This window comes from Capricornis sumatraensis, chromosome 17 (genome assembly GCF_032405125.1).
Source record: "Capricornis sumatraensis isolate serow.1 chromosome 17, serow.2, whole genome shotgun sequence".
NCBI classification, from domain to species: domain Eukaryota; kingdom Metazoa; phylum Chordata; class Mammalia; order Artiodactyla; family Bovidae; genus Capricornis; species Capricornis sumatraensis.
The window spans coordinates 64355581-64381501 of NC_091085.1; the positions used below are offsets into that span (position 1 = coordinate 64355581).

Here is a 25921-nt window from a genome sequence, read left to right on the forward strand (position 1 = left end):
AAGCTAAAGTTGAACGGTTCTGTGAAGACCTACAAGACCTTCTAGAACTAACACCCAAAAAAGATGTCCTTTTCATTATAGGGGACTGGAATGCAAAAGTAGGAAGTCAAGAGATACCTAGAGTAACAGGCAAATTTGGCCTTGGAGTACAGAATGAAGCAGGGCAAAGGCTAACAGAGTTTTTCCAGGAGAATGCACTGGGTCATAGAAACACTGTCTTCCAACAACACAAGAGAAGACTCTACACACTGACATCACCAGATGGTAAATACTGAAATCAGATTGATTATATTCTTTGCAGCCAAAGATGGAGAAGCTCTATTCAGTCAGCAAAAACAAGACCCGGAGCTGACTGTGGCTCAGATTGTGAACTCCTTATTGCCAAATTCAGACTTAAATTGAAGAAAGTAGGGAAAACCACTAGACTATTCAGGTATGACCTAAGTCATGTCCCTTATGATTATACAGTAGAAGTGACAAATGGATTCAAGGGATTAGATCTGATAGAGTGCCTGAAGAACTATGGGCAGAAATTTGTGACATTGTACAGGAGGCAGTGATCAAGACCATCCCCAAGAAAAAGAAATGCAAAAAGGCAAAATGGTTGTCTGAGGAGGTCTTACAGATAACTGAGAAAAGAAGAGACACTGTACAAAAAAGATCTTCATGACCCAGATAATCACAATGGTGTGATCACTCATCTAGAGCCAGACATCCTGGAATGTGAAGTCAAGTGGGCCTTAGAAAGCATCACTACAAACAAAGCTAGTGGAGGTGATGGAATTCCAGTTGAGCTATTTCAAATCCTAAAAGATGATGCCGTGAAAGTGCTGCACTCAATATGCCAGCACATTTGGAAAACTCAGCAGTGGCCACAGGACTGGAAAAGGTCAGTTTTCATTCCAATCCCAAAGAAAGGCAATGCCAAAGAATATTCAAACTGCCTCACAATTGCACTCATCTCACACGCTAGCAAAGTAATTAATGCTCAAAATTCTCCAAGCCAGGCTTCAACAGTTCATGAACCATGAACTTCCAGATGTTCAAGCTGGTCTTAGAAAAGGCAGAGGAATCAGAGATCAAATTACCAACATCCGTTGGATCATCAAAAAAGCAGCCGAGTTCCAGAAAAACCTCTACTTCTGTGCAACCATCACCAGTCTCTAATTCCAGAACACTTCTATTACCCCCAAAAGAAACCCCACACCCATATGCTGTCACTCCCTGTTACTCCTCCCTCAAACCCTCGACAGCCATTAATCCACTTTCTGTCTCTGTGGATTTACCTAGTCTGGACATTTCATGTACATTAAAGCATACAATCTGTAGCCCTTTGTGTCTGGCTTCTTTTACTTAGCATAAGATTTTCAGGACTCATCCATGTTGCAGCAGGAATAAGTACTTCATACTTTTTCATGACCAAGTAATATTCCATTATTTGGATAGACTGCATTTTGTTTATTTGCACATCACCTGATGGACATTTGGGTTGTCTTTACTTTCTTGATATTATCAGTAATGCTGTTATGAATGCCCAAGCTTGAGAACTACTGAGAAAAAGAATTCAGAAATCTGGGTCTTGCTTTGCCAGTTCAGAATATAGAGACTCCTAGAGTTAGTCATGTTAACCAGACTTTTGAGGCTGATGTATAAAGCTGAAATCTATGTTTGTTAATGTACAAGGAGAACTCACCATCACCAGTACTGCATTTCTCAAGGGCCACTTGATTTGCCATTTCCTCTCTGCAGTCTACACTTCCTGAAGGCCACATTTTCACTGGGAGGCTTCCTGGTGATTCTGGAATAAAGAGGAGGAGGGTTTGCTACATGAAATGTTGAAGACCCCAAGCTGGGATAGCCTGCTTTTCCTGGGCAGGGTAATGAGGAGTATAGGCAAACTGCCCAGGGGTAGATCCTGGCCCCACCACTGGAAAACTGTGTGACCTAGAGCAAGTCGCTCAGCCTCTCTGAATGTTACTCTTCTTCTCTTTGATTTTGAGATCATAATAGTGACGATCTTATCGGACTATTGTGCAGATTAAATGAGGTAACACCTGTAAAGTGTTTAGTGCTAGTGCCTAGTCTGTGGTCCGTGAATCGTGGATATGAACACCTTCACAGTGATTAATCATCTCGTGTTTGGGAGTGGGTTGCTATAGGGATTGAAGATAACAGAAGTCTGCTCTGAGGTCTGTGTGACCTTGTCTAAGGACAGCATTCTTCTGCTTATAAGAGAAACAACTCAACCTGCTTCACATGTTTAAAAATGAGGATGTAATAGAGAAGCTCCAGGGGCCCAAATGATCTGTCAGCCCTTGGTTTCTCTGCATTCCTCCACTCTGTTTTCCGAATGTGTTGATTTCCTTCTCAGGCAGGTCCTTCCCATAGGTATGCTCAGGTGGCCCTGGGCACTCAGTTGTACAACCCACCAACTTACCTACTCCAGGGAACAGAGGGTTTCCTTTATTAAAAAAAAAAAAAATCCCAGAGTGTTTTGTGGACTCTGGCCCCTCTTGGGTCACATGCCCCTGAACTATCACAGTGGTCAAGGAGTTGGAATGCTTTGGACTCTCTGTGCCTGGGTGAATGCTCTGCCCCAGGACTGGGAGGTCCAGCCTACCCTGAATCTCTAGGACTGAGATGCTGGAAGGGTTGCTTCCTGCCGGGAGCCAGCACAGGAGATCCCACCCATGACAAGGTCATGCAGAGAGGCCTGATGGGCAAGGCGAGTCAGGTCTCAAGGGGTCCTCTGTCTGAGCATCTACCCCGAAACCAAAATCTGTCTGTTTACTGTCTGCTATACTATACTCTTCTGACATTACCACCTTTTTCCTGGAAAGAGTTAATTCAGAGCTCCAGTTAACAGTCTCCTGCATATAAAAAGAATGTCTCCGTTTAAACCCCTTTGATGGCTTTCTAACTTATCTGACCGGTCTTTACAACTTGTGGATTGTTTACAGCCCCCAACTGTGAGAGGCACGAAGCTTAAAACATCTTAAAGATATAGAGCCTTTTAGAGCTAAGAATTAGTTTGGTGGAGTGTTCCATTGTTGAGTTAATATTTGCTGCCAGGCCTCCATATCCTTTATCTTTTAGGCACCTGGGAGGATATTAATCAATGTAAATGGTAAACAGAAATAGGAATATAGTAGTTTTGATATTAGCAACACTAGACTTTTGAGTTAATTGTTTTTCTCTTTGTTGTAAATCACTGTACTCCGCTTTCTTATTATAAAGTGTTGTATCCTTGCTATGTAAGAATGTAACTTTATTTAGTGTTTTCTGAGAGTGGCACCAGACTTTGGAAAGAACAACACTGTTAAGGCAAATAAGTCTTCCGGTTGACAAACCCTTATCAGAAAAGGGCCGTAAAATGTTAACTGGCCTTCTGGCTGGAAGATGATGTAAATCACATAAGACTTATGTATACAACTAGGTATGCAGAGAGAAAGCCTGGTCTCAATAAGAGTCAGGGCTGCTGACGCTGCATAATTTTGTATTATCCATTGATCTCTATGTAAAATCAAAAGTATATAAGGCCTTTCTGGACAATAGAGGATGGGCCAGTCACTGGACTGGTTTTCCCCATATGTTCTTTACTCTATTTTCAGGCTGAATTTCCATCTGGGGCGTGGAGGCTTGCCATGTCTACTTATTTGCCCTGGCTTCTAAGATCCATGAGAGAGGGAGCCCAAGGTGGGGCACCCTCTGCTATTCAAACGGGCACCAGTGGCCTAACATAGATGGTGCAAATCTCTTGTCCTGAGGTTTTATTAGTTCTCCATGTAAACCAAGTTATTCAGCCTCTTTTCTCCACTAAATTTCCCACTACACTATTCTTTCCTAATCTCTCTTTTATATTTCTAAATAAGTAAGTTTTTTCTCGTCTACACCGTCCCCACTTCGAATTACCCTGGATCCACCGGGGCAGGATCCCGGCAGTTTCCCAATGGAAAACCAGGCTGCTGTTACTGGAAGAAGGAATAGGCTCTGATGCCAGAGTCCCCCATCCCCTGGATGGGCTGGGAGAGTTGAGCCAACATCTGCCTCCTGGACTCCCTTTGCTTCTCTTTATGGTTGACTAAGGGCTTCCCAGGTGGTTCAGTGGGTAAAGAATCCACCTGCAATGCAGGAGACTCAGGTTCGATCCCTGGGTTGGGAAGATCCTGGGTTGGGAAGAGGAGAGCATGGCAACCTACTCCAGTATTCCTGTCTGGGGAATCACATAGACAGGGAAGCCTGGTGGGCTACAATCCATAGGGTCACAAACAGCTGGACACGACTGAAGCGATTGAGCACACACATAAGCATGGTCGACTCAGCTCCTCTTTCAGTCTGCCTTACCATTTAATCTGATTACAGCAGGCTCTGAATCTAGATTCCCTTCCTAATAGCTCTTTGGACAGGGATTCTCAGCTACAAAACTGTGGCCATTTAGGGCTGGATAATTATTCGTGCTGGGGGCTGACCTGTGTTTTAGAGGATGTTTAATAGCATTCTCGGTTTCCACCTGCTAGGTGCCAGTCGCACCATCCCTCAGTTGTGACCCTCCCAAATGTTTCCAGATACTTGAGAACCACTGCTTTAGGTTAATGTTGTTCCACTGCCCTCCGATCCATTAGGTGTTGTGCTGGATTCCCTCTTGGAAGATCAACTTCCTTACCTCCAAGTTCTTTGGGTGGGGGTTCTCTGTCCACCCCAGTACTGACAATACTTTGCTGATAAACTGCGACCCTGTTGGAGCAGAGGTCTCCTGTCTCCATGGTCTCACCTTCAGGGCTGCCGCATCAGGACCAGGATCTGATGTCACATCTCCATCACCTCAGCCCCATTTAGAGATGCTTTGGCGTGTGGGCACCCCATCTTGACCTTGGAATGTGCTCCATCACAAGGCTGTCTCCACCGTGTCTGCAAACTGCAGACAGTGTGACACCTCTTTGGACATCAGTTTGAGCATCACAGAACTGAGACGGGGAGCAAATCTATCGCCTAAAGTTCAGACCCAAAGATGCCTGGCATCTTGGGTTTCTTAAAGTCAGACTGGGGTCTCTCCCAGCAAGCTTGCCTGGTCTGTCCCCACTGAGCTTGCTAGGCAGTAAATTCCACAAAGTGATTCCATGTGGGGAACTTCTCAGCAGCCCTTTATTCTATGGATAATTAACTTTGGCCGAACAGTGACTATTGGGTGACTGCATAATTAAAAAAAAAAAAAGTGCCATTGTTCCATGGGGGAAGAATTTCATCTCAGGCAACTCTGAACGGCTCTGATTTAAGATCCATAAGTCCAGTTCAAGGCAATAAATATATAAGTAATTGATGATGTAGTGTGCAAGCAACGTAAGACCCATCCATCATACCCAGGCAAGCGAGGGCTGTGGACACGCTCAGAGAACAGGATGATAGGAGGGGAATAAATGGTCGGAGGGACCTAGACAGTCCCCATAACTCACCTCTGCTTCTCCAGACTCGTGGCCTCATTCCCAAAAGAGCTTTCTCCACCCCCTAGTTTTGTCTTCTGGGGCCAGAGAGAAGGGCCACTAAGGAAACAGCAGACAAGAACCTGGGTTGCTTAAGGGGGAAGCCAGCCTTGTTGCATACCGACTTTGTACCAGGCACTTGCTTCATATTCCAGTGCCTAATTCCCAAGGAAAGCCCACATGATGGGTTCTATCCGTCCTCTGCTACAGAAGAAGAGGTCCAAAGAGCAGAGAACAAAAGCATCACAAAGGCAGAGTCAAGGGTTGGGACTCAGGTCTGTGCCTGTAATTAATGCCATCTTGTCCCTCTGCCTCTCAGGCAAAAGAGTGGGCAGGGCCCCTGGGTTGCCTGGATAGTGGACCATGCCATCCATGAACGTGTTTGTTGCCCATTTCTGGGTCCAGGTGTCAAGCCCAACTTGCAGAACCCAGACTGTAGTCTGCACGTCCCCCCCTGCCCCATGCCTGTCACTGATACTGCCTTTTCTGTGGCTCTGTTTCAATGTGAGGCCATTTATTAATACAGCTGAAATTGATGGAGCACAGATCTGACTGTTTTCCTCCCTTCACAGGGACATTTGCAGTGATGGCAGCGTGTGGTCTCTGTCTGTCAACTCTTGTTTTGTCCTCGTTTAAGCCTGAACCAGGCGCAGTAAGCCAGCCTCTTCCAGTTAGCATTTTCCTTGAGGTCAAGGAGAATGGCCCTGTATCTGTGTGGTTTGAGATGGCTCTGCATGGCTGGCGGGACCCCGAGCTTCTTCAGGTTTCCAGGCTGCCTCTCCTCTTGCTCAGGACTCCTCTCCTAGGGAGGGGGCACAAGAAGACCCCCTCACTGACACTCTGCCGGTCTCTCCTCCTTTCTGAATATCTGAAGAGGGGCCACACTGCTCACGAATAGGACTCTGCAGTCTAGGAGTTTTAGGTTAAAGTCCCAGAAGGACATATTCTGTAGGTGACCTCTGAGCCTCCGTTTTGCCATTTGCAAAATGGGATCGTTAGTACCTACCTCACAGGGTAGATTCTTCTTTCGTTCGTTCATTCATTCTCTCATCAGTAAGTATTTGTGGAAATGCCACTTTGTACCCATCCCTGTGCTGGCTGCTGGGGATACAGGAAGGAATGAAACAGACATGTTATAAAGAATCAGTGCGCTAATATACGTGAAACACTTAGGCCAGTGAGTCTCAAGCTTGACTGTGAATTAGTAGGGTGTGAAGACCTTTTGAAATGTTCAAAGCCAGGCCATACATACCCCAGCATAATTAAATTGAGGATCAGCAAACTTTTAATTAAAGAGCCAGATAGTAAGTATTTTAGGCTCTGACGGCCATCAGGTATCCATTATGTCTACTCAGCTCTGCCCTTATAGTGCAAAAGCAGCTGTAGACAGTGGGCATGTTGATGTGCCAATAAAACTTTATTTACACAACAGGCTACAGGCCAGATTTGACCCTTGCACTTTAGTGTGCTGACCCCTGAATTAAATCACAGTGCAGGGGAGGGGTCCAGGCATCAGACAGTTCCAGAGTGCTGACAATTGGGAAACCACTGACTTGGGCAATGCCTGGTTCATGTTAGCTATTACAATTCCTAGGTTGTAGCTCAGAGAAGTCAAGTACCTTGCCAATTTGGGGGCAGAACCAGGACAATAACCCTGGTATTTCTAACCCTGAACCCCATTCTTTTGATCATTTTGCTTTTCTGTTTTAAGCTCTTGGAGCCTCAGTGTCTTCACCTGTAAAATGGGATTGATACTAGACCTCCCTGACATAGTAGCTAAGAGGCCTAAGTGTGAACACTGATGTATCTTGCAAGGAGGGACTCTATGGTGAGAGTCAGGAGGAGCTGAAAATGTTCCAGTGGCTCCGGAAACGCTGGGGCCCTGGACAGGCACATGGGAAGAGGTTTGAGTGAGGAAGTGGTGGGCTCTGTTTTTGAGCAGATGAGCTTCATTTGGTCAGCCACCCTAGCTGAGGTCCAAACCCCCACCCAGAGCCTGAAAGCTGGGGCTAGAGCCATGGGTGGATGGCCAGGGCAAAGTAGAGTGCCTGGCTTCCTGGGATCCCTCCCTGGTCCAGGCACTGCAGGGCCCTGGAGAAGTGAAGCCTCCATTTGGAGGGATAGGCTGCTGGGTTTTTGCTGGAGTTAGCAAGAAAAACCCTTCACCTCTCTTTTAAGCCAAACTCTGAACACATACAGATGAGTAATTGGCAGCTCCTACTGTCCAGGAGTGGGTAGTCAAGTGGGTAGTCAGGAGATCAGATGTGTTAGCAGAGGCTCTCGTGCAACAAAGCAAGTGACCTGGAAAAGTCAGCACAGGATGCTACAGGAGGGGCATGGCAGGGCATGGCTTCCTGGAGGAACCATGCCTGTGTTGGATCTTGGAGAGAGTTGGCATGAGTTGGACTAAGAGAAGTAGGAAGGGAATAGAACACACAGAAGAATGTTCTAGGCAGAAAGACCAGTATCTTTGAAGGGAGGAGGTGCAGAACAGCAGATGCTGGTGCAAAGCAGCAGGGCTGCCAGTGGCAGTTTTCAGGCCAGGACTGGCTCTCTGTGCTGCACTTCTGCTATCTCAGAGGCACTGGGCGTTTCTTCCTCTTTGGTCTGGGATCAGTGTAGCAGTCCTCCTCGCCTGACTTGTCTTGGTCACGTGAGTAGACATGATGCCATAACAGAGGTCCTATGATATACCAAGTCTGCCCTCAGGATTATATTTATGGGATCCACCACCTTCCCCCTCCAGAAACACCACACATATTTCCTTGCATGCGTGCATGCTAAGTTGCTTCAGTCGTGTCTGACTCTTTGCGACCCTGTGGACTGTAGCCTGCCAGGCTCCTCTGTCCGTGGGGTTCTCCAGGCAAGAACACTGGAGTGGGTTGCCATGCCCTCTTCCAGGGCATCTTTGCAACCCAGGGATTGAACCTGCATCTCTTATGTCTCCTGCATTGGCAGGTGAGTTCTTTACCACTTGCGCCACTTGGGAAGCCCACATATTTCCTTATTGATAATTAATTTCCTGAGTGCTTTGCAAATAAACCACTGTGGACCCACTATCCTGATGAGATTCTTCTGGATTTCTAGATAATGTTTTATTCTCCCCTTTTTGCATTTAAAAAGTATTATTATATAAAGTGATTTTGACATTTCAAGGAGATGATCCCTCTCCTCTTTCTAGACCATAGGAGTAAAATTATATCAAGGGGAAATCCAAAGGGAAGGTTTGGAGTAAGGATACAGGGAGAGAGAAGGAAGATGGGTTTTCTAATAGGTCTTATTTTTAGAATTGCGGGAAAATGGATAATTAGTACCACTCCCCCCAACTCCAATCTGTATGGTGGTGTCTTATGGAATTAGAGGCCCATTGCTTCATTTTCTTGTCATATCCACCCCCTCATCAGCCCCCAGTCCCCCAACACTGCCTACACACATCCTCAGCCTACTGTTAATGTCTTAGAATCTCCATCTATCATCCCCACAAGGACAATAATTATTCGTGTGGCACCTGGGTGTCCCATTGTTTGGTTACGAGGTTAAAAATCCCTGATACACTTTAATAAATTCAACAGTGAGCACATTATAAAATGTAATTAAATGCCTCAGCCATCTTCACTTTCTTTACCGGCAATGAAATTTAATTGAGGCCACGTGAGGGGGCTGAGATAAATCACGGGTGATGACTCCACGTTTCACGTGTCTACTGGGAGAGGGCATGATGTTATCTGCTGTCTACGCATGTAATTTATGGGCAGCTCAGGGGATCCCAGCTCAGCAGTTACCTGCCAGGACTCAGACGCGAGGTGGTAATGTTCTTTAAAAAGGGGGACATGATTCTGAAGTGGGGCGGGGGGTGTTACATACGTACATTCTAGTTTTCCCACTAGATCCTGAAGGTAATTCCAGTTTGGTTTCACCACTTAAATTTTTTTTTTTTACCCAGGCCGTGGGCCAGGAGGGACAGGTGATAGAGGAGAGCTTGGATTCTAACTCCTTGTGCCATCATCCCCGTTCCTCCTCTGCACTCTTCTGCCTCTCGCCCCACGCGTCAGTCCTCTGCACTCGCATTGCTTAGTGGCCTCACTGCCCATCCGTCCCACCAAGGTAGGCTTTCACCTGGAGACACCCCCAGGAGACCACTTCATCTCTTCCCCTCGGCCGCGACCAGCACCGCTGCCTCTCCCACTGTAACTTACACGTTCTCAGGGTCTTCTCTCTGCTTTGATGAAGTGACAACCGGATAATCGTTATTAATTAACCGGGACAGAAGCAGTGAGAGGAGAGGGTTAATTTTTTTCCCCTCTGTCTCCATGAGCTGACATAGATTTCAGCAGTGGCATGTAATCAGAGACATTGCCTCATCACAGATTATTCTACCAGGAGACAGAGCTAGAAAGAAAACAGGCATGGGGTGAGACTGGGCTGGGTTAGAATCTCGGCTGGACCGCTTATTGGTCCTACTCTGCCTGGCTCTTCTCTTCTGTAAAATAGGCATGGAAACAAGACACCCCATGCCGTGTTAGGATTAGGTAAGCAGAGGGGTGACACCTTGTGGGTCATGAACACTTCAGCTTGAAGAATGCACACCATTTGTTCAAGAATTCCCACCATGTAAATGGCTGAATTGGGTCTACAACCCAAGCCTTCTGGCTTCAAAGAAAAAAAAAAAAAAACTTTCACAATGTATACTTACGTCAAACCATCACATTATATACTTTAAATATCTTACAATTTTGTCAATTATACCTCAGTAAAAGTAGAAAAGTACTTTCCCACTAATCAGCCAAGGAAATGAGTTACACAGCTCTTAGTCAGTGTTTGACATACTTTCTCAATAAAGGGCCAGGTAATAATTAGCTTTTGACTTTGTGGACCACATTGTCCCTGTCTCAGTTACTCAAACGCTGCTGTTATAATGCAGAATCAGTCACAATGTGTAAATGAGTGGATGTGGCTATATGCCAATCAAACTTTATTTATAAAAGCAGGAGATGGGCCAGTCTTGGCCCGAGGGTCATAGTTTGCCAACCTCTGTTCTAAATCATCGTCCCTGGAGAGCTTTGTCAGGTTCTAACTGGTGTGTTAATTCTAGAGGCGGAGTGATGATGACAATGACAAGGACAAGAATGACAATAATATGTCAGGCGCTCAGCTGAGCTCTGTTCCAACTGTATTACCCGCTTCATCCTCCTATGAGGGGGATAGTGTGACCCCCCCCTTTTTTTTTTGCTGGAGACAAGGAAAGACACCTTTCATAGAGGTGAAAACGCCAAGATCTCATAGCTGGGAAGTGGCAGAGCTGATGGGTGAACACAGGTCTGCTCACTTCAAAATCCCACACTCTCTTGGGCAGCTTGATAACCTGGAGGCCCTTCCCATTCAGAAATGAACTCTGCTGCCCTGCCTCCAGAATAGGTCTGCACTCAGTGACTTGTAGGTGGCTTGAACCCCATATACATGCAGGTTGGTTTACCCTATACCTCCGTTCCCACAGTTTTCCTATTTCTAGGCTGGTGGCTTCACCATTGCCTTTTGTTTTGCCCCAATGCCATGCGGACCCCTAAGAATCTCCTCTGAAGGGTCTCTTCCTTTAAGAGTGAGCAGCACAACTTTCCTCACGCCAAGCATCTCTTTATCACTGTCCATCCCTTCTGCCTTATTGCTTCCCTGCGAGACCCAGGACCCAGGTTCACTTTCATCTACATACTCACCAGTGCTAAGTGGTTCCCCGGTCACCTCCATAGCAATCACGAGCCCCCAGATGATGAAATTCGCATCTTGAGAAGTGGCTTGTAGTTGTCACAGGGAGAAAATTATGTCCATCTACGCTGAGAAACTCAATTTGGCCCTGAAGCACCATGGAGCTGTAACCTTTAGAGATAGCACAGAATGAAAAGACTCTTGGATCTGATGTTTTGAATTGGGTATTAAAGCAAATAGAGTTGTTCGCCACTATGTGAGTAATACTGTGAACAGCTTTAGTCAAGGATTGGTTGGCACCTTGGATGAATCAGTGGGATTTTAGCTGGTGGCTTGAACGCTCTAAGTTTTATTAGTTTCAGGAGCCTAAAGAATTTGCTGCTCGATTTGAGTGCAGCACCATTGTTAAGTTCTCAGTCTGTCCTGTCTCTGGGCTGGAAGCTGAAGGGCAGCTGGACCTTCTATTTCATCTGTGGCATTTCTGAGGATAAGGCCTGGCATTGGGCTGTCCTGGCTGAAACCCCAGCTCTCCCGCCTAAAAAGCAGTTAGGAGATCAGATGAAATAATACATCTAAGCATTTAATCTGAGTCCAGCCATATAGTAGATACTCAATAAGTGTTAGCCATTATTATTAATAGTATTATGTGCTCAGAAGTCTTTATCTCCATGGAAACGTTTAAGCTTAGCATAGCTCCTCTTCTAGCCAACAGAGTTTAGGGACTAGACTGCAGTAGATGGTTTCTTGTGGTCCTGTCCAACTCAAGGATGCACAATTTGAACAATAATTTTCACACTTGTCTCAGGAGACATAGCATAGGAAGGCAGGATGGTGTCGGGGTGAAAAGCAAGGCTTTGGTTTTTATAGGAAACTGAAGTCAGCTCTCAAGTGCACCAAAGCAGTAAGACGTTCAACAATTAATTATCCTCCTTTTCCTTATCTCTGAACTAGGGATACAACCTCGTGGGGTTGTCAGGATTTAATGAAGAAACAGCTCCAAGAGGTGAATCCTTATTTGGGATACGTACAAGAAATAGCCTTGCTCCTGTGCCAGCCAGTGGACTGATTACTCAGCGATATGGGTTTATTTTTTAAATCTGTATTTATTTGTTTGTTTTACTTTTCGCTGTGTTGTGCCTGCATGGGGATCTTAGTTCCCTGACCAGGGATAGAACCCAAGTCCCGTGCAGTGGAAGCTCATAGTCTTTAACCACTGGACTACCAGGGAAGTCCCTGGGGTATGTTTTTTATTTTTCAATTGGGGGCTGCAGGTGAGATCATGACATGACAGCTCAAATGAGAAAAGCCTGGCCTGGGAGATGGATGGCCTTGTAAGGGTCAGGGCTCATGTTTTGGACCGCAGCGGGGATGGGGAGTTAGAGGTTTGGGGTGAGGGTGGGACCCTCCTGTTTTTGTCACAGCCTGGCAGGCTTTTCTTCACTCGGCCGCCAGAGGGAGCACTTATATGTATAAGACGCCCCCGACACAGCATCCCGCTCTGTTCTAAGAGACTTGTTCAGTCGCTCAGTCATGTCCCACTCTATGAGACCCCATGGACTGCAGCACGCCAGGCCTCTCTGTCCCTCACCATCTCCTGAAGTTTGCTCAAGTTCATGTCCATTCCATCGGCGATGCCACCCATCCATCTCATCCTCTGACACCCTCTTCTGCTTCTGCCCTCAGTCTTTCCCAGCACCAGGGACTTTTCCAATGAGTACTAGACAGTTCCCATTGCTTTAACACAAACCCCAAAGTCCTGTTTTATTTCATTCATCGCATGTATCACATTATGGCTGCCCCTATAGACTCTTAACTCTCCTGTTCACCATGCCCACCCCCAGTTCCATTCCTGGCACTTTCAGTGCTCTGTCGGTTTCCGGTGGCTGCTGTAACACATTAGCAAAGCTCAGTGGCTCACAAAAACATAAATGTATCATTGCTCAGTTCTGGAGGCCAGGAGCCCAGGACCGGTCTCGGTGCTAAAGGGAAGGAGTTTGCAGGGCTGTTCCTTCTGGAGACCCTAAGAGAGAAGCTGCTCTCTTGCCTTTTCTGGCTTCCAGAGGCCACTGCATCCCTTGGCACTTAGCCCCTATCCATCCTCAGAGCCAGCAGATCGCCACATCCCCACATCTCCGACTCTGACCCTCCTGCGTCCCTCTTTTACCTGATTACATCAGGCCCACCTGGCTAGTCCAGAGTAATCTCCCATCTCAAGATCCTTGACTTAATCACACTGACAAAGTCTCTTTTTACCTGTTAGGTCACAGGATGTGGACATCTCTGGGGGTGGTTCAGTTCAGTTCAGTCGCTCAGTTGTGTCCGACTCTTTGCGGCCCCATGAACCGCAGCACACCAGGCCTCCCTGTCCATCACCAACTCCCAGAGTTCACCCAGACCCATGTCCATTGAGTCGGTGATGCCATCCAACCATCTCATCCTCTGTTGTCCCCATCTCCTCCTGCCCTCCATCTTTCCCAGCATCAGGGTCTTTTCCAGAGAGTTAGCTCTTCGCATCAGTTGGCCAAAGTATTGGAGTTTCAGCTTCAGCATCAGCCCTTCCAATGAACACCCAGGATTGATCTCCTTTAGAATGGACTGGTTGGATAGCCTTGCAGTCCAAGGGACTCTCAAGAGTCTTCTCCAACACCACAGTTCAAAAGCATCAATTCTTCTGTGCTAAGCTTTCTTTATAGTCCAACTCTCACATCCATACATAACTACTGGAAAAACCATAGCCTTGACTAGACAGACCTTTGTTGACAAAGTAATGTCTCTGCTTTTTAATATGCTGTCTATGTTGGTCATAACTTGGGGGGTGGGCAAATTCAACAAAATATTTACTGAGTAACTGCATGAATGATAGTCGGAATACACAACACACTGTGGCATCACTTTCCAAGCCTCTGTGGCCCTTTTGAACTGGCTGGTTCTCATCTTTCCTTTACTCTTCTCAGAAGTAGGAAGCATGGACAGTTATAGGGTGGGCTGAACTCTGTGTATCTGGAGGGCGATCTGGAATGGAAGCATCCAGTTTGTTCCTGTCTGTGGTTCAAATCCCAGTTCAGTGACTTCTAAACTATAGACAGTTGCTTACTGCTTCTAAGCCTCAGTATTCCCATCTGTGAAGTAGGGATGAAATTGGCTGTCGTTTATTGAGCCCCAGCTAGGTAACCTGAATTTTAAAAAAAACCCAACAACCTAGTCTTAGCCTTTACATGCTGTGTGACCTTGGACAAATGGCATCACTTCTTGATTTCCTCGTTGGTGAAGTGGCACCGACGGTAACAGCTGATACATCACATGTGCTCATACATGCAGTGGGTGGATAAAATGAGATCACACATGTGAAGGGCTTATTTGGCAATAGTGCTTGGTGCATGGTAACACTCAACGCAAAGCATATTTATTGTTTTTCTTATTTCTCATTAAAAAAAATTCTTACCATTATTCTTATTTCTCTCCTCTTCTTTTTCCACCCTTTCTTTTGCTTTATAATCAGCCATTTAAAAAATTTTTTGAGTCACTCCAACTGTTAATCTTTTTTTTTTTTAATGTATTTATTTATTTATTTGGCCTCACTGCGCGGCATTTGGGATCTTAGTTCCCTGACCAGGAATCAAACCCATGCCCCCTGCAGTGGAAGCGTGGAGTCTTAACCCTTGGACCTCCAGAGAAGTCTCTCATCACCCGTCTTCACGTGTTGTCTCTGGGATAAATGTTTTCAAGCGTGCTCTCCATGCCTGATTCCTCCATTAGCCTGAGTTCAAATTCACCAGGTCAGAGCCTGAGTTTTTAATTTTAAAGTTCTACCTATTGTGATGATTTTATTAATATTGGTTCCTTCTATCATGGGTCTTGTTTGTCTGTCTGGCTGCCAAGGTGTCAAAGACCAAGCCTCCTGGTTTCTCCCCTTCTCTACAGAGGCACTTCTGAGAGGGCATCAACAGTGGGACCTAAAGGAGGGAAGGGGAACCCTCCTTCCCTCCAACCGTCTCCCTTTCCATGCCCCATGAATGAAAATATCTGGGAAGAAGTGTCTGTTTTCCTGTTATCCTGCCCCTGGAACGGAAGGCAGCACAAATGGTCACAATTCTGCCTCCGTGTCTGCCTGACTTGTTATCAGAAAATGAGAGTAGAAAAGAAGCTTTTGTTCAGCTATGGAGACATCTTAATAGGCACTTTGATTGTTAGACAGAAGTTTCTGTATCAGTTTAATTGCTCTAAATGCTGTTTGCCTTCTCTGTTATGATAAGGCCTGAATTTTCACAGATTTTCCTTTTAAACAGTTTTCCTTTGCTTTAAAGCTTGCATTGGCAAGTTTAATGAAATCCAAATGAAGAAAGTAAAGAGAAGATCTCAGAGTTCAGATCTGCACACCCACGGATGAAGCCGTGTGGAGGCTATTATTGCTTGAGACTAATGATGTCGCAGACACTGAATGTAATTGACGGAATTCACCCCTTCAACCAGATATTGAGAAATGAAACCAAACTACTAAACTTAATTACATCTACTTTTCTAAGAAGGTGCTGTAATTGAGAATAACAGAATAACTAGGATACGAGTCCAACGGTGGGATGTGCTTATAATAAAAGAGGATTTGTTCTCTGCCTGGTTGAGCTTCACAAGTACCATCTCGAGATGGTGAGGGGAGGGACGGGGGTGGGGAGATGGCCAGAGAAGTGAAAAACATCTTGATAAGGGTTTCTCAACCTTGGCACCATTGCCATTTGGGTCTGGTTAGTTCTTTGATGCAGGGGTCTGTCTTGTGTATTATAGGGTGTTGAGCAGCATCCCTGGTCTCTACCTAGTTCGATGCCAGTAGCCCACCACCACCACCTCCTCCACCCCATTTGGCAATATCTCCAAACAATGCCAAATGTTCCCTTGGGGCAAAACCTCCCTGACTGGGGCTTTTGGAAGGCTCATAAACACTTGCAGAGTTATTCCTTGAGGATCTACCAGGGCCCGGCTGTGTGACCTTCAGCAAGTCCCTGCAGCTTTCTGAGCTCCTGTCTCTTCCTTTGTGCTGTGGGAATAATGAGAACACTGACTGCACAGAGGCATAGCTTCTGGGTATAAGCTGCACAGAATAGTGCCTACCACATATGGAGTACTCAGTCTATTCACTCTTTCTGTGATACTAGTCTCAGATTCAGCAAACATGTATTACATGCTTGCTTTGTCCAAGATGCTGTGCTGTGGGACTGATGCCGAGATGAAGATGTGGTCCTTGTCCTTGCAGGAGCGGCAGAAATGTCCAGACTTTTTGGTATTGCCTTGTGCTCCACCCAAGGCAGACATGCAGAAGCGAATGGCAACCCCCTCCAGTATTCTTGCCTGGGGAATCCCATGGACAGAGGAGCCTGGTGGCTATACAGTCCACGGGGTCGCAAAGAGTGGGACACAGCTTAGTGACTAAACAATGACAAAATGGCAGACATTGCTAATCAATCCCAATGCTCTTTCCTTTTGAGCCTCAGAATCCTTCTGAATACACCTTTCTAGACAGCCATGAGATGAAAGCTCTTTGGTGCTGCTACTGATAATTTTGTGGATTCCCCATGATGAGGCTGTGTATCTGAGCTAGTGTACTAGCTTCCATTCCAGCACGGTCATTCCGCCTCCACCTACTCCTGGCCTGGAGAAAGCATTGTAAGGAGTTAGCAGGTCGCATCCCTCCTCCGAAATCTGACTTCAGTCCCCTGCTCTCGTTCCTTTAAAATTATTTTTCTTTCTTGTTTTTTTGTTTGTTTCTCCCACAAGTCGAAACAAGTTATAAAATGGGCTTGGACTTGATCACATTTAATTTTTAGTTAGCCTGGAAGAGATTCCACTGGCTATGATTCTGACTGATACATCATGCTGTCTCTCTTCTGGGTTTTCTCTGCCCTTTGGGACTTGCAAAATCATTTGCTCTCCCAGAAATGGTCCCAGCTTTACAAGGGCGGAATTGGGGTTTCTGGAAACAGCTTTCAGATGGTTGTCGACAGTGTCATTAGACAAAAGGGAGGCGTGAATGGGTTGGGGTTAAACGCTCCCTGATGGGTTCAGACATGCCCAGCTCCCCAATGAGCACGCCACTCCATAACAATTGCTGTGAAAAATGAGGCGTGGATTTGCAGCTCTGAGGATGGGGCACGAGCTCCATCCATCTGGCCTGAGAAATGAGAGCTGGCGTGTGGGTCAGCCGCTTCCTTCTTCTCTCCCCTAACTGGTGGAGGCTTCACAGAAAGCACCAGTTCATTTCTGCTGTTGTTTCACACTTCCCTGGGGCCTGTGAGGTCTGTGAGGAGGGTGATGCAGGCAACCAGGCACTGGAGTGAAGGTGGAGGCTGGTGCTCAGAGGCTGTGGAAGGAGTCCTGGAACTCAGTGGTGGAGTGGTGGTGTGGGCCACTGGGATGTAGCCCAAGGCGTGAAAGAAAAGACCTGATGAGAACAGGCACCCAGTCTAAAGTCCACGTGATTTATTGCTTCCTCCTCATTCCCATTTATCCATCAGATTATCCATCCATCTAGCTGTCCATCCTTCTGTCCTTCCATCCACTCACCTACCAGTCCATCCATCCGTCCTTCCATGCACTCACCTACCAATTCATTGATCCACCTACCCACCTGTCCACATTGCAGCTCATCTGTCCATCTTCCCGCCTATCCAACCATTCATCCACCCAGCTATCCAAACATCCATCTATCCATCCATCCACCTACCAATCCATTTACCCACCTTCCCATCTGTCCATCTGCTGACTCACCTGTCCGTCTGCCCACCCAGCCAACCATTTATCCACCTGTCTATCCAAACACTCATCTATCCATCTATCAGCCCACCTGCCAATCCCTCTGCCAATTCATCTGTCCATCCATACACCCACTCATCCATCCATCATTTCTTCTAGTGTGAGTTTAAGGTGGTGCATGGTTAGACATATTCTAAACAGTTACTTATGCAGAAAGTGATATTGGTTTTCCATATAGAGTTTACTTTGAGAAGAAATGTGTTTAAACAAACAAATAAGTCAACTTAATTAAGTTGTACAAGGGCATACAAAAACTAGGAGAGTGGTAGTTGTATGACCAGCATTCGGAATCTGCCGAGTCAGAGCCTTGCGAGCACGGGCGCGTGTTCTAGGTGAGCCCAGACTCAGCTGGTGTGCCGTCTACAAGGTGTGAGGACCTTGAGCACATGACTTCCCCTCTCCAGGCCTCAGCTTCCTCATCTGTAAGGATGGGATGCTGACAGTCTCTAACTTTGTTTTGAGGATGTCATGAACTCAGGCATATGAGTCACGTGGCACACACCTCGCTCACAGTAAGTGCTTACTGATGGGAGCCAGGCTCAGTTTTATTCTCCCTTGGCTGCGTTCTTTCCAGGCACTGACGGGAAGCCTTATTCCAGGGACCTTGCTTGAGTCAAGATAACAGAAGCTAAACCAGTTTTCCACTTCCCTTTGGTTTAGCAAGTGATGGTGGCCAGTGCCCTTCCTGAGGCCAGCAAGCCTGCATCTTCCTTCCAGGGCTTGGTGAGAGCCCAACCCCACTTCCAGTTTTCTGTGTAACGGGACCTTCTTGTGTCTTGTCTCCCTGCAGACACACTGTCAGTGCCGCGCTGGTCCCCACAGATCCCTCGCAGAGACCTCGGCAACTCCATCAAGCACAGGTAGGCTGGATTCCTGAGTGCATGGGTGGCTCTCTCCCAGCATGTGAGGGCTGGGGGCTCTGGCCCTGGGGTGGGGAAAGGCTCGGCAGAGTGTTCTGCCCCAGTTCCTGGATCGCCCTGCTCTTCCCTTCTCTCCTCTGCCAGGTTGAACCTTGATGTGGCAGGGCACTGAAATGCCTGCTTCTTTTTCACCTGGCTCTTACAAAGTTAACACCTAGTGGTTAAAAGCCAGGGCTTTGGAGTCAGACTGACTTGTATTCCATTCCCAGCTAGTAAAGCTTTGTACCCTTGAAGAAGTTACTTAACCTCACTGAGGCTCAATTTTCTCATCAGATAATTCTACCTACTCATAGGGTGGTCGTGAAGATTAAGTGAGGTAATGTATTGAAGTGCTAAGAGATGGGCCTAGCATGTAATAACCACTCAGTATTGAGACAAATACTTGTCCTAATTTTGAGTCTTTGTACCCAGAAGACAGGATTGCAGAGGTGCTCACTTTCTGTCCGTCCAGAGCTCCAGCTCTGTTGGATGCTGGGTTCAGCCTCTCCAGGAGCGTACTTGCCCTTTTCAGGAGGGAGATTTCTGTCCACTAAGTCACCCGTTACACGAAGTTAACTTTTTACTTTTTATTGTGTTACTTCACAATCTGTTCACAAACTCAGCGGGTAAGTAGCACAAGTGTGGTCACATCCATTTGTCAGATAGGGAGACTGAGGCCCTAAATAATTAAGTGATGAATCAACAAGCTAACTAACCCCAGAACTTTGTGTTCTTTTGACACTGCTGCTGAGAGTTTTCTGTGCACTGAGCCCTCTGTGACCAGCAGAGTTCACTCATTCATGGTTTCTTTTCTCTAGTATTTATAGAGAATATCTGAACCAGGGCTGCAACGCTGAGCACCACAGAAGGCTTTCAGCCTTGAGGAGCTCACGGTCTAGTGGAGGGATAGACATTTAACAGACCATGACAGTACAGAGGGGATCGGGGCTATAAGAGGTGGGCAATACCAGGGGCAGACACCTAAGGGTATCCTGGGGTGAGGCAGGAGTGGGCACACTCTCTGAGAATGTCATCTCGTCAACAGTTTTTGAAAGAAATGTGTTGACAGGATAGTTGCTAAGACTCAAATGAGAAAACGGTGAAGGAAGCCTTGAGAAATACACGATAGACACATCAGTAGACAGGCAGTGAGATGCAGAGAGAAAGATGTCAAAAAGAAGGGCCTGTTTTTGTTTTCTTACATTCTGCTCCCTGACATCAGCTCTGCCCCTGACTGGCCACACCCAAGCTCAGCTTTACGCCCTGACTTGGCTCCACCCCAGTTGCTCTCACCGTGGCTGAACCAAGACACCAGACTCTAGCATCCTAACGTTAGACCTGGTGGTACCTTGGATTCAAATGCTGATGCCAAGAGGAGGAAAATCATCTGGTGATTTGGGGCATCAGGAACATCTTCTTAGAGGAGCTAGCACTTAGGATTCCCTGTTACTCTCCAGTCTCATCCTGTGTATCTCCCCGGCTCCATGCCAGGACAGAGAGACTTGGACTCATCCTAGCCTTCGTGAAAACATGAAATTAAAATCGCACCATCCCCTGTCCTCAGAGTCAGTTCAGTCACATCTTAGGAAGAGGGATTGCTGATCCGAAGGATGAGAGAGGGCTGGAAAAGAAGGAATTCCCATCTGCCACTCATACTCTCGATTCCCACACTGCTGGCTAGTGGGTGGAACATGAGCCCATTTGCCATTCCCCAGAGCTGCCAAATCCTGCAAAAATAGATCCTGCCAAACTCACTGGCCCTACAGAATGGGACTTAGCCAACCCCTAGTCCAGAACTGGAAAGGGAGTGTTCTTGGCCACAAGAGTCTGTGTTCAGAATATTGCCATTTGCTTGTACATGGAGGCTTCGGGCTGCAGCTCATTCTGTTGGAGAGTGACTGACCCAAATCAGGCAAGATGGTACAGCAGAGGAATGCAGGCTTGCCCTCAAAATTTTCAAGCACCAAAGTTACATAATCACTTCCAATTTTCATTTTGACACTGTGAGGCAGTGGAGATTAGATACAACTCCTGCTGGAGGTGACAAAAATTGAAAATGAAAATTAACTCTGACCTGGCAACCTTCAGTACTTTGCTTGGGCCCAGCCCTGCTGCTGCTTGGTATCTCTGTGTGAAGAAAGCACCCTGGCAACAGCAGGGAACCCCAGAAGTTAATGCACCTCTGTGCCTGCTAGTTCTTAGCTGTATATCAGAAACCTCCAAACTGCCTTCTGTTTGCAGCAAGTGGTTGTGGCTAGGGAGGAAGGTGAGCTGATGGACCGAAAAGGCTTTCCCTTTAGAGGCCTCTTCTCTGCTACTAAAGTTTGGGGGTCTCCACTTTTGGGGGGAGATTCCCTCTTGAAGCTCCCTAACCAAGGGATGTAAATAGCAATGATGGGGAAGGCTCAGCTCAGTGATAGGGAACAGACTCGCAGGGAAACTGCACCTTGCTTTGTGGTTCTCTGAGGATAGTCACAGCCCCATCCATCTGTCCCGGAACTGAAATTGGCACATAGTAGGCCTCCAGGCATGTTTGTTGAATGACTGAATGACTGTTTTGAATGTTTGGCTAATAATATAGTCACAACCCCATGCTGTGACCGTTTTCTGTCTATCAGGCCCTGTGTGAAGCCCTTGACATGCATGACCTTGTCTAATCCTCCAAACAACTTATGAGGTCAATAGTGTTATCATGCCCACTTTCCAGATGAAAAGACCAAAGCTTCAGTGGTTTAAGCAGTTTGATTAAGTCACCTAGTTTGGAAGAAGTGGGGCTGGAATCAAAGGCGCATTGCTTTTCCTTCCAGTGGTCATCCTTCTAGAGCTAGGTCAGTCACCATCACCTTGGCCTTGAACACTTCTGTCTCTTCCTCACAGGTTTTCCACCAAGTACTGGATGTCTCAGACGTGCACGGTCTGTGGGAAAGGAATGCTTTTTGGCCTCAAGTGTAAAAACTGCAAGTAAGTGGCTGTTCCCACAAGCGCCTTTTCATAGTGCCTGGTGTCAGACCGGAGCCAGCTTGGGCTCTGAAATGGCTTAGGGGGGTTCATTCCTTGGCTCTCAGGAGAGCTGCTTGCTCTGTTTTTTTTGAAATATGCCCTAAAAGAACACCTGCACTTGGGGACAGGGTCAGGAGAGTGCTTGTGAGTAAGAACTGGAGCTGATGGTCTATGCTGGAAACGCAGAGTGTTGTCTGCAGAGTACAGCGAGAACCTGCATTTCCACAGGCTCTGAAATCAGGGGTTGGCAAACTGTTTCTCTGGTTGACCAGAGAGTAAATATTTTAGGCCTTGCGGCCCACAGGGTCCCTCAGCTCTGCTGTGTTGTTCAAAAGCAGCCATAGACAATATATAAACAAATAGGCACAACAGATTTATCTATTCCAATAAAGCTCTTTGTACAAAGACAGGCCATGGCTGGTTTTGGCCCCTCAGCCATGGTTTGCCAATCCCTGAGTTCAACTTTGTAAAGGACTTTTGCCCTTAATTTTTTTCTCCTCATGGTGTCTCTCCGAGTAGGAGTGGTTCTGATTCTTCCCATTTTACAAATGTGAAAGCTGTTAAAGCTAGGATAAGCCTGAGGTCACACAACTAAGAAGTGGCAGTCAAGACTTGAACCCCCAAACTCTTGTTCTTTCTGTGGCATCATGCTGGTCTCGAGTTCTGGCAAGAAGACCAGACCACACAAGCCCCCACCTCCACCAGCTTCCACGTACCCACCCCAGGTCGCATCTGGCAACGGGATGCAAGAGGGACTGTGATGCCCAGCAGAGGCCTTGGAGTCAGACTGAGACAGGTTTTTACGTCCTGGTCCCGCCACTGTTTAGCTCAGTGACCGTGGGTGAGTTGCCTCACATTTCTGTTGCTAGGATTTTCATCTGCACCAAAGAAATGATCATCACACCTGCCTGATGCGGCAGTGAGCGTTGAGTAAGTCAACACCAAAGGACATAGCCCAGTGCCAGGCTTTCTGTCAAAGGTCACAAACGCCTTTCTGTTTGGTCTTCTTCTTCCCTCCTGTATACTTGTACTAAATACCTGCTCTGGTCTGTAAAATATTAACGTTCAACTGTATCAAGGGTTACAAATGAGTATGCATCTGATCGCTTTATAGGGGCCACTAAGTTGAAAAGTAGGACTCTTTCTTTCTCCTCCAGCCTCCCTCTTTCTTGTCCAGCCCAGGTTGGGAACTGATTCAAGTTGCATCAGGCCTCCCCACATCGCTGCCCTGTGAAGGAGTTCTTACTCTCCCTGCAGCCTGGATGTCTCAGTGATAAGGCAAGGCTGAGCCCCATTCCCTCCTGGAGTTGTGGGGAGGATTAATTAGTTCCAGCCTCTAAGGGACGTTAAACTCCATGGCACGCGGGGACAGGGTGGGGGCAGTAGCTACCAGGTGTTAGTGTCTGGAGGCCCACGTCCCCACCTTGGTCCCAGGTGAGTCCCCAGGATGGCGGCCTCTGCTCTTTCTGACCCAGAGATGCACGAAGCCAGGCCTTCGGGTCCAGGTGGAACTTCGGTCTGCTTTCCCCGGTGCACCAGATGCTTCGGGGTCCGTCTCATCTGTGTGTAGTCACACCACGTTCTGAGGGGGAGATGGCAGCTTTCACATCCTCACACCTGCCGAGCGGCGGCTTTGAAGTCAGGTAATTAGGTGACAGGGACGGAGCCAGGAGTCCGCAAGGCTGAACGCTTCCTAAGCCGTTTTAATTTTCAGCGCTAGAGGCAGAAGTCTGAGGTAGCCTTCACTCACGCTCTCTCTGTTCTGGAAGTAATGAGCAGAGGCTCAGACCCTGTGGAAGGTTGGGGGAGGGACGGGGACCTGAGAGAGAGAGGTGGGTGCCTGCCAGAGGCTCTAAAGCAGGCAGAACCGAGCTGGAGTCCCAGCTGCACTGCCGAACTCCCTGTGTGACCTTGGGAAGGGACTCTCATCGCGGGCTGTTTCCTCACCTGCAAAGTGGGCAGTTAGTACCCCTTCCCCAGCCCCACCCCCGCCACAGGGCTGTTGGAAGGAGTCTGTGAAAGGTCCTCGCCCCAGATGACAAACATTTTATCAAACATTCCTCCCCACCCTTACCTTTTACAGAAATGCCTCCTGGAATTGTAAGAGGCAGGATTCAAACCAAGCCCTGGTTGGAAGGAACACTTGATCTAACCAATTTGCTCAGCCCTTGGGACTTCCCTGGTGGCTCAGGCAGTAAAGCATCTGCTTACAGTGCAGGAGCCCGGGTCCAGTCCCTGGGTCGAGAAGATCTCCTGGAGAAGGAAATGGCAACCCACTCCAGCATTCTTGCCTGGAGAATCCCTATAGACAGAGGAGCCTGGTAGGCTACAGTCCATGGGGTCGAAAAGAGTCGGACACGATTAAGCGACTTCACTTTCACTTTCTTTTACTTTAGAACAACCACCCAAAAGGTGAGAGCAGAATCTGTGGCAGCCGCAGACCTTCAGGATGCCTCAGGAGCTTTGATGCTGTACTCACCTGATGTCAGCAGACTTTAGTGCTCTCTCTGGAGTGAAATTGTTGCTGTTGCTGTTTAGTTGCTGAGTCATGTCTGACTCTTCTGTGACACCGTGGACTGTAGCCCACCAGGCTCCCCTGTCCATGGGATTTTTCAGGCAAGAGTACTGGAGTGGGTTGCCATTAGGAGCTTGCATGACTGATATCATCTGTTGAAGTTTGATTTTACTCTTCCATCAATGAAATTCTGCAGTTTTTTGCATTAATTAATAGTGAGGAGGATGGATGGCTGTTTATGTGATTTAAAAGATGGGCAAAATTTTAGTTGAAAAGATTTGGATGAAGGACAGAAAAGGGAAACAGACCCCATTGTCAAAGAGGTTAGGGGAAGACACACCTATAAAGAAATGAACTTGGGTGAAGCTGAAGTTCGGGCACACAAGCAGTAGCCAGTGAAATCCCAGGGAGCAACGCTGAGAATGGGGAGGAAGCTGGTTAGAAAAATGGGCAGCACTATTTGTTCACGTACTCTACCAATGTTTATTGAGCATGTACTGTGTGCCAGGAACTGTTTTACTGTTAGTTGCTCGGTCGTGTCTGCCTCTTTGTGACCCCATGGACTGTAGCTCGCTAGACTTCTCTGTCCATGGAATTCACCAGGCAAGAATACTGGAGTGGGTTGCCGTTTCCTTCTTTAGAGGATCTTCCCCACCCAGGGATCAAACCTGTGTTTCCTGCATTGTGGGGAAGATTCTTAGCCATCAGAGCGGATTTTTAAAATGGGCAGCACTATTTGTTCATTTACTTGACTGATGTTTACTGAGCATGTACTATGTGCCAGAAACTGTTCCCGGAACAGGGGAAACAACAGTCAATGAAACAGACAGAATCCCTGCCCTCACGGAGTTTACATGCTAGTGGGGGTGGAGACAGGGAGGCCAGACAGTGAATGAAGTAGTGAAATAGGTCATCTGTTCAGATGATGCTGAAGTGCTAAGGAGAAGAACAAAGCAGAGCAGGGAGGCAGGAAGGGCCAGGGTAGGGGCTGCAGTTTTAATTGGAGTGCTCAGGGAAGGTCTTAAACCTGACTGGGAACCTTGGGGGGAAAAGTGGTGTGGGATGCGGGTCATTTCCTATTACCCTGAAGCAATATCCAGAGGCTTGGGTTTGAATCTGTCCCGAAGGTAGTGATTCTCTACCCCCACCCACCACCCCATCCCTGCCTTTTTAAAAAAAGAAAATCCAGAACAGGGCTTACCTGGTGCCTCAGACAGTAAAGAATCCTGCCTACAATGCAGGAGACCCAGGTTTGATCCCTGGGTGAGGAAGATCCCTTGGAGAGGAAGATCCCTTGGAGAAGGGCATGGCAACCCACTCCAGTATTCTTGCCTGGAGAATTCCATGGACGGAGGAGCCTGGTGGGCTACAGTCCATGGGATCACAAAGGGTTGGACACAACTAACCTAACAGAAGCAGACGATATTAAGAAGAGGTGCCAAGAATACACAGAAGAACTGTACAAAAAAGATCTTCATGGCCAAGATAATCACGATGGTGTGATCACTCATCTAGAGTCAGACATCCTG

General features: G+C 47.1%; 1 protein-coding gene across 1 annotated transcript in view; it reads left to right on the top strand.

Annotated features, from left to right (window-relative positions):
• The window catches only part of KSR2 (kinase suppressor of ras 2), a 439453-nt gene that overhangs the window by 312427 nt on the left and 101105 nt on the right, over positions 1-25921 (top strand). The window contains exons 6-7 of the mRNA XM_068990000.1: positions 18769-18838; positions 21755-21838. Coding sequence (XP_068846101.1) covers positions 18769-18838; positions 21755-21838 — 154 coding nt within the window. The remainder of the gene's footprint in view (positions 1-18768; positions 18839-21754; positions 21839-25921) is intronic.